The sequence below is a fragment of the Thunnus maccoyii genome, chromosome 16 (genome assembly GCF_910596095.1).
Source record: "Thunnus maccoyii chromosome 16, fThuMac1.1, whole genome shotgun sequence".
NCBI lineage: Eukaryota > Metazoa > Chordata > Actinopteri > Scombriformes > Scombridae > Thunnus > Thunnus maccoyii.
The window spans coordinates 22,101,768-22,110,935 of record NC_056548.1 but is presented as its reverse complement, the minus strand read 5'-3'; the positions used below and the strand labels follow the sequence as shown (position 1 = coordinate 22,110,935).

Genomic DNA, 9,168 nt, shown 5'->3' with positions numbered 1-9,168 from the left:
ATTTCTACATCTTAAACCCTTTCTTAGATCATTTCAACCAAATGGCACACTCTTAAATATGGACTTTATAGAAACTAAATTAAGCTGTCATGAAATCTATGTCTCATATATTAGATTAGATTCAACTTTATTGTCGTTGCACTGAGTACAAGTACTGAGACAACGAAATACAGCTTAGCATCTAACCAGAAGTGCAAAAGAAGCAGTTTAGCGCAGTATAATGTATATATGTATAATATATAAATAGAATAAATACTAAGGGTAGGTATGAATATGCTTAGATATATACAGTATGAACACTAGTAACAGTATGAAATGTAAAAGCTAGGAAATGCAGAGATAAAGGTAGGTATGATAAGAATTTCGATGTGCACACTTCAGATCAGACATAAACACTCTAATATAAATATGAATAAGCTTCCAATAGTAGCTGTTACTCATTAGGTGAAAGGTACACAGCACACTTCTTCTCCATTTCTGCATCAGTAAATCTGCGATCGACCTCATGGTCCATTGAAGAGAGCTGTGAACGCACATTTATGTCAATTATTTACACCTGCCTTCATCTGGCTTGGCCAACATGAAACATATAAAGCTAGGATACACTGACTGGAGTCTCACTTTTTCTGTTATCCTGGATTTCTGAATTCTGCTTTTGTAAAATAGCCCCCTGTTGACCAAAGGAAGCTTTCAGCAGTAGGCGGGTATATCGTAGGTCTTTTATGATATATTTATAGATATTTTATAATATCTTTCTATTTTTATTTCACTATGCTTATCTGCTCTTGTGTTGGAGATATGGAAGGTGAAATGAGGCCTGTAGAAAGATCAGCAGCAAGTGTTTGGACACAGCCCACACAGGCAGGGCCCTTCTTTGTGATTGGTCTAAACTCTGAACTCTGAAGACCTACAATCTTGCCTAATGTTGTCGGAGTCTGGTTGTGAAACAGCATGGCAACTACAGGGAAGGTAAGCTCATTGACTTCTCATAACATGGAATTGTATTAGAATAATGAACTTCTGTAAATGTTTCAAGGAATGCGAATCGTTCTACACACAAAAACACTGCTAGAGTTGTCAGGACTTGTCCTCTGCTCTGTAAAGTGTTTATGCAGCAGAGGGAATGTTTACAGTTCAAGAAGAAGGGTGTGGAGGGTAGGTTTTAGTCTGCTATTTATGAGAACATTAGTTATAATTTAACAAGTGTTTCAAAAAAGAAGCAATCCTTCTGTTGCACTGTTTCACATCCTAAAATAGACAAAAAATTAGTCATTGGAGACTTTTTTGGAGACTTCCTATTGTTGCAACATGTCTGCGCAAGAAGGGAAAATGGTCAAAGTTCGATTCTGTTATATTCAGCCTGTTGAGAAACAGATCTAAGATCTAAGAACTGATCATGTTTTCTGTAGTCTACAGTAAAAGGAGAAAGTTGTATTTTGTTTTCCTCCACCCTTTGAATCACACCACTTCCTCTCTAGCACTGAATGGGTTAAATGTCAAGAGAGTATTTACGTTGAGTGATCACAGGCCAGCTGAAGCTGTTGGATGTTTTAGGTAATCCGGTGCAGAGCTGCAGTAGCATGGGAGGCTGGGAAACCCCTCGTGATGGAGGAAGTGGAGGTGGCGCCTCCTAAAGCTGGAGAGGTTCGCCTCAAGGTAATGATTTGTTTGCAATTAGAATTTGATGGGTTTACAAGATAAAAATGTTGCAATGAGATAAAGGCAATGCTGTAATGATGAAAGCTGTAAAAAAAAAAAAACCCTCAGTGATAACAATATACTATATATTAGATAAGCTACTATATATGCACTATGTATACTATTTATAGCCTAAACCATACAATTACCTGCTCCTCTTACATGCTTATCTGTAGTTAATATTTTCTCACTTAGTGTGTACAATCCAACACCACGGTGGACTTTGCACTTTCCGGTAGTTAAAAAAGGAGTTACCTGTACTGATACTGTGTACTAATATTACCTTGAGCAAGAAAGATCTGTCCTTTATTTTAATACAATATTCAGTAATTAAACTTTGAGTGAAAGAAATTCTTGCAAAACAATAATACTTCTACTTGAGCTGATCTGTTGCCAGTGGTGGAAGAAGGATTCAGAACCTTTACTTCAGTAAATGTACCAATACAGCGATGTAAAAATACTCCATTACAAGTAAAAGTCCTGCATGAAAAATCCTACTTAAGTAAATGTACATAAGTCTTAGCAGCAAAATGTACTTAAAGTATTAAAGTAAATGTACTGGATTGGTCCCTCTGACTAGAACAACAACAACAATAATAATAATAATAATAATAATAATAATAATAATTTTTATTTATATAGCACCTTTCAAAAACAGTTACAATAAAACAGATAATACAAGTAGAAGATTCAAAACATAAGATATAAACATATATGACATCATTAGATTATTAATACTGAAGCATCAGTGTTAGAGCAGCATGTTACTGTTGTAGCTGCTGGAGGTGGAGCTGGTTTGAACTACTTCACATACAGTTAGCTAGTTTAGTCCAGTGGTTCCCAACCTAGGGGTCGAGCCCTTTTAAAGGGTCACCAGATAAATCTGAGGGGCTGTGAGATGATTAATGGGAGAGGAAAGGAAAAAAAACAAAGTTCTGATACACAAATCTGTTTTCAGTTTTTGGACTTTTTCTCCAATCTTTGATTTTTGGTGAAATATTGGATTTTTTGAACATTTATTGAAATGAAGCCATGTGAGAAGTTTAGAAGGAAAAATAACTATTTGGTGGAGCTGTTAACAACTCATAGACATCTGAAATGTGACCCTGACTTCACACTGCTTTTTGTAAGATGTCAAAAGCCAAAAAGGTTGGAAACCACTGGTTTCATCTTTAACAATGTGTTGTATTTTAAAAGCTTGTTATATTATCCATTGTGTCAAATCTTCACCTGAAAAGTAATTAAAGCTGTCAAATAAATGTAATGAAGTGGAAGGTACAATATTTCCCTCTGATATGTAGTGGAGTGGAAGTATAAAGTAGCATAAAATGGAAATACTCAAGTAAAGTACAAGAACCTCAAAATTGTACTTAAGTATAATACATGAGTAAATGTATTTAGTTACTTTCCACCACTGTTTGATTCCCCACATGTTAGCAGATTTCTAACATAAGAGTGTCACTAGTGTTAAATGGATTGAGCATGGATGAGATTGCAGTCCTTTCTTTCAGATTGTGGCCACAGGGATCTGTCACACTGACTCCTACACACTGAGTGGCTCCGACCCTGAGGGAGTCTTCCCTGTAGTGCTGGGCCACGAGGGTGCTGGTATTGTGGAGAGTGTCGGAGAGGGAGTCACCAAGTTTCAAACAGGTTATCTTCTCCTCTCTTCTCTTCTCTGATATACTCCAAAGATTACTGCAGTGTAAGTGTTCAAAAATGTCAGTGTGCTTGTATTTCAGGGGACACTGTCATACCCCTGTATGTCCCACAGTGTGGAGAGTGCAAGTTCTGTAAGAACCCCAAAACCAACTTGTGTCAAAAGATCAGGTAAATGTCCTGCTCCGTGCAGCATTGCAGTTCAGCGGTAATCATAAAAATCTATCCTGCCTTGTTCGTGCACCTCAGAGCAGTTAAATCTGTGCTTGTGTGTTGTTCTTAAGGCTCACTCAGGGTAAAGGCTTGATGCCAGATGGGACGACCCGTTTCTCCTGCAAGGGCAAGAGCCTCTTCCACTTCATGGGCTGCAGCACATTCTCTGAGTACACAGTGGTGGCTGAGATCTCCCTGGCCAAAGTGAACCACAAGGCCCCTCTGGACAAAGTGTGTCTGCTGGGCTGTGGCATCACCACTGGGTATGGAGCCGCTATAAACACTGCCAAGGTGAGTCAGCCTAATGTCACTGTGCCACGATCAGTCATCTCAGCCAGTCACAAGTCTTACATACTGTACACTGTTTTATCAGCACTGTTCTAAATAGGCTTGTTCACATATGCTATAGATACAGTGCATTTGTAGCATGTAGCAGGCTGGTATGTTTGATATGGAAACCATAAAACTGTTGTACCCAAGATAAGTGTCTGTTCAATAATTTAAAAAAAAATCATAAAACTAAATCAAAAGAGAATGAATAATGAAATGTGAATGGAATATGTTGGACAGCACATTTTCTTAGCACCATAGTTTATATTGTATAGCATTGATATTGTCTTTATTATTATTTAAATGTGTTTTGTCTTTCTCAATCCCACATTGTATCCTTTCTCAATCTCTCATTGTGTCCTTTATCCTCCATTTTTGTAGTCCATACATGCCATTGGGCAACAGTACCCATGTGCACAATCTCATGGGTCAGGGACACACAGATGTTCTGCATTTGGGCTAATTACTGGAATGTCTATATCTACCTCTTAGTGTTGTTTCTTTCTGTTTGCCTTGTATGCCTAAAGAAGGTCCATAGTATGAGTGAAAGTTAGTATGATATTAGAAAGCAGAGGTTATTTTTGTATTAAAATACAACTGTCCTACCAGCACCTAGCATAGCCTTTCAGTCACATGATCAGTGGATATTTAAGCCATGTTAGAAAAAACAAAATCACCTTTGCTCTGGATCATTGATTTTGGTCAAAAAATCGATTATCCCATCACACTCTCCATGACCCACACTTGACTCCCCAAAGCTATATATTTATGGAGGACACAGGAGAATTCAAGGAGTCTCAATCTGGCACTAGTTTTGATTCCCTTTCAAATGTAAACCAAACTTAATGGGATCAAGTGCCAAATCAGTTCTCTTTAATACCTTTAAGTCTGTGACTGTAGGTTTTTGACTGGTAGCTAATGTATGGTGTATTTTTAAGCCACTTCAGCAACGCAGCTCTAGATGAGGAGTGGCCATGTCACTTGGTTGTTCAGTCAGTTGGTCCAACACTTTGGTCCAGACTGGAAAAATCTCAACTACTATGGGATGGGTTGCCATGAAATGCTCCCCAGATGATGTTTGGTGATCCCCTGACTTTTCCTCTAGTGGCACCATGAGGTTGATATTTGTGGTTTTGAATGAAATCTCTTAACAACCATTGGATGCCATAAAATTTGATACTGTGATCCTCAACCTTTAATCAAGCATCATTATCAAGTCCAAATCTTAATTTGTCCAAAACTCTCTTCTTAAATCAACTTCAGCTACCTTGTATTTAGTGTTTATTAGGAAATCTTAGCACACTAACCGGCCAAAGTAAGATGGTGAACATGGTAAACACTGTTCCTGCTAGCTAAACAGCATGTCACAATTATCAGTGTAAGCATTTTAGCATGCTGTCTAATCTGCTGTTACTATTAAAGTACAGTCTGTCAGAGCTGCTAGTATGGCTGTAGTCTTGTTTTGGTTTGTGGCATGTGTCACAATTTTGACCATAGATTTTGTATCTATTTATTGGTATGAACTTGCAGGTACCCACAGTGTTTACCTGATGCCAGGGAAAAACACAGCCAGCCTGAAGAAGCATGCACCTGCAAAATACATTTGCTCTTTTTCTCATTATGTAACATTAATTTAAGGCATTCTCATTTCTCCTCTAGCAGCAGTGACACGCTGACCTGCTCTTTCCTCTCCTGTTCTTCACCCTGCAGGTGGAGGCCAGGTCAACCTGTGCAGTGTTTGGCCTGGGAGCACTGGGCCTCGCAGCAATCATGGGCTGTAAAGCAGCCGGGGCCACCAGGATTATTGGAATTGATCTCAACCCCGACAAGTTTAAAACCGCTCGCGAGTTTGGAGCCACAGAGGTGGTGAACCCGAAGGACCACAGTAAGCCAATCCAAGAGGTCCTAGTAGAGATGACAGATGGAGGTGTGGACTACTCCTTTGAATGTGTGGGCAATGTGGCAATCATGGTGAGTGGGACTACAGTCATGTAAATAATAATCCAATATGATTGACCAGCTCCAAACCCCACCTCAATTCTATGACACTCTGGAATACCTTTAAAAAAGAATACATTTAAGATAAACTATTACTATTATAAATATTATGCCAATATTGTGGTGCTGTTTGGATCAGACTAAGCTGACACTGCTCTGATGTTGTCTCATGGTGGCAGAGGGCAGCCCTGGAGGCCTGCCATAAAGGATGGGGCACCAGCGTCATCATCGGTGTGGCAGCAGCCGGACAAGAGATTTCCACCCGACCCTTCCAGCTGGTGACTGGACGCACCTGGAAGGGCACTGCCTTTGGAGGTAACAAACTAGTTGTGACTTGCTTTGAGATAATGGGAGGAGGTTGCCAAATCAACAACCTGTCATTCAAGATGAATATAATGAATGATTGCAATGTTTTTCAAAAGGTGGGTGTGATTGAAATGAAAGAAACTGTTGAGTGGAACCTGTGCAACAAAGAAAGAACCCATCTTTCATGCAGGGGCACGTAATGAGCACATACTGTACACTGATGTAAACTAATCATTCATTTTCTACAATAAATGCTTTGTGACTCTGGCTTAAAAATGTGTGGGTGTAGATTTAGACCAATTATTCTCCAGTTTCTCACTACTGCAGAAGCACAGTTGTGTAACTGTATATAAACTGGAGCATGATGTCTTGTTTGCTTTTTCAAGTACAAACATCTTTTATCATTTGAAAAATGGGTCTGTATTGTAATATGAAAGGAGTCTGATTCACATTTGCTTCACATCATGCTCAGTTACACTGACAAACTGTTTTTGTGTCCCCAAGAGTGGGAAAAAAAAAGCTTAAAATGTTTGTTAAACTACCTGATGCAACACACATCATTACTTTTCTCTACTTGATAAACCCATTTACACTTTTTTCCCAGGTTACAAGAGTGTCGACAGTGTTCCCAAACTAGTGGAGGAGTATATGAACAAGAGGCTGAAAGTGGATGAATTTGTGACTCACACTCTGCCCTTTGAGAAGATCACCGACGGGTTTGATCTCATGCATGCTGGAAAATGGTAAGCCTTGATTTTCAGACACATTTTGAAGTTGATTGTTATGTTAATGCGCGCAGTGCTCTGGTGTCCCTCTGGGTTTTGTCTGCTGGAGGCCTCACAAGGCGTCACCGCTGCCCTCTGTTGAGGACAAAGCTGAGATGTGATGAATAATGTGAGGCAGGATTTTTTTAAAAGTTTGCACCCCGAGAGACCTTCCTTCAAAGACGAGTGTTGATTGTATCAGTACTGTATTTTAAGCTTTTAAAAATGTGATGCTGTACCCTCAGTCTAATCCCACGTTTCTCTTTCAGCATTCGTGTCGTCCTCCAGTTCTAGATGCTGCACTCGGCGGAGCACAGAAAACCACGATCCCACTCCATGTTTACTCTGCTCAGTTCAATAAATAATCTTTCAGCTCCCTGTTCAAGTCTGTTTTATTTGAACAATGCACAGTCAGAAACCTCTTTGATCAGCGTTTCCCCCCCTGAAGGAACACATATGCATACACGGAACATTATGAGACGGAAAAACAGAAACTAAAACAAGATTATTCAGAAATATTCTTTGATCTAAACTGAATGAATAATAAGTACAACCACAAACAACCAAATGGTGCTAGTGTTGCCAGGCTGCTAATTGATAGGGACTGCTGAGGGATTCTTTTTTTAGCAGCATGGACATCAAGGCCTGATGAAGTTGTGAGAGGTGCAGATGAAAGTCTAGCCTGCTTAAAAACTTGCAAAAGTATTGTTACTCTACCTGTAGGGTTAGAGTACTAGGCTATTTTGTGTAGGAAAATGATCTGATTGGTTCATAAGGGTCAGACACACTCTTCATTGTAAAGCTAAGCAACTCTAAGCTTGAGTAATTTTTCAATTTCATTTCCTAAATGTTGACTCAAACTGTAACTGACTTGTGAAAATTAGTACGATGCCTCATACTCAGCTATGCCATTCCTTGTTAAGCTAAACATGTCAACAGGCATAGTTCATGCTCTACTTCTGCAGTATTTCTGTGGTGATACAGACTGGTCTGAAGTCTGTGAGGCAAACTGATGAAGGATTCTAGCGCAGGATACGATATATGGACATGGACAGTTTAAAGGATTGTAAGCCTTTAATTTTAATGGAGTTAATTAACCTCAAACTATTTCAGATTTTCTATGAATCTTTTCCACACATTTCACTTGTCATAGAAGGAAAATCACTCATGTAACATGACATTATTAATGGCTCCATTCCATTCACTATAGCAGAACTGGATCTGGTAAAAACCCAGTAGAATGCAGACATGGTTAATGTTATAATAGTATGTTACAATTGCTTTGGATCAATTTTTACAACTGTTTCAATTTACAACACTTAAAATTTTGGCCTTAAAATCCCACCTAACACACGAATGAGAGCTTCTGAAAACATCTGTATCAAATAAGTTACTACATCACACAGTGAGTTTATCAAAGCATCACAACTTTATAATGGTTTACTGAAATAAGATGGATCCTAATCTATCACATTAAGAAAGAACCAGCTCTCTTTTTATTGAGTCTACCTGCTAAAAGTGTGTCACTTCCTTTTCTGAAACATAAACTACTTAATGAACTGCTACTTTTGGCAAGAAAATGTGTTGAAATGGATTAAGGACGCTCCTCCTACTGCCACCATGTGGTATACAGAAGTTTTTAATGTGTTTCCGCATGAAAAAAACCAACACTGTACTCAAGGGAAATGTCCAGGAACTCATAAACTTGTGCAGACCTTTCCTGGATCACCTTTCTGTTGAAATGTACAATACACTAATGAAAGGACATTGTTCTCTGGAATGAAATCCCTCAGGGACACTGAACTGTGACTGACGACGGACTGACGATGGGACTAAAAGCTGAAGTCTTCTAAGACAAGTATGGGGTGGGGCTGGACTTTTCTGGGCAGTTTTGTGTTGTGATTTTTATGTTGCTGAGTATAATTCTGTTAAGGAGGTATTCTCATCAAACACAGTTGTGCAGTTCAGTGGTAATTTTCTCAAGATTTTTGGAATAGCAATGACAAAAAAAATATGGAAAGTATTTGAAATGCTGTAAAAACTTTGAGTCTTTCATTGTATTTAATGAATGTGTATTACTGTAAAAATGACGTCTAGACTATGATTTTTACTGTTTGAAGTAATCTACAGTAAATCCTACTGTTCATTCATACAAGGCAAAATTATGATTGTGATTGCACTTTACTGCTTCAGGTTACTT

At 38.7% G+C, this 9,168-nt stretch overlaps 1 protein-coding gene across 1 annotated transcript; it reads left to right on the top strand.

The window, feature by feature from the left end:
- The first annotated feature begins 891 nt into the window (after positions 1–891).
- LOC121880833 (alcohol dehydrogenase class-3 chain L) lies at positions 892–7,348 on the top strand. The gene is made up of 9 exons (XM_042388383.1): positions 892–969; positions 1,555–1,656; positions 3,210–3,351; positions 3,441–3,528; positions 3,642–3,861; positions 5,611–5,871; positions 6,078–6,213; positions 6,809–6,947; positions 7,238–7,348. Exons 1-9 carry the CDS (start codon positions 952–954, stop codon positions 7,260–7,262), a joined length of 1,131 nt encoding a protein of 376 aa, XP_042244317.1. The 5' UTR covers positions 892–951; the 3' UTR covers positions 7,263–7,348.
- Positions 7,349–9,168: the final 1,820 nt, after the last annotated feature.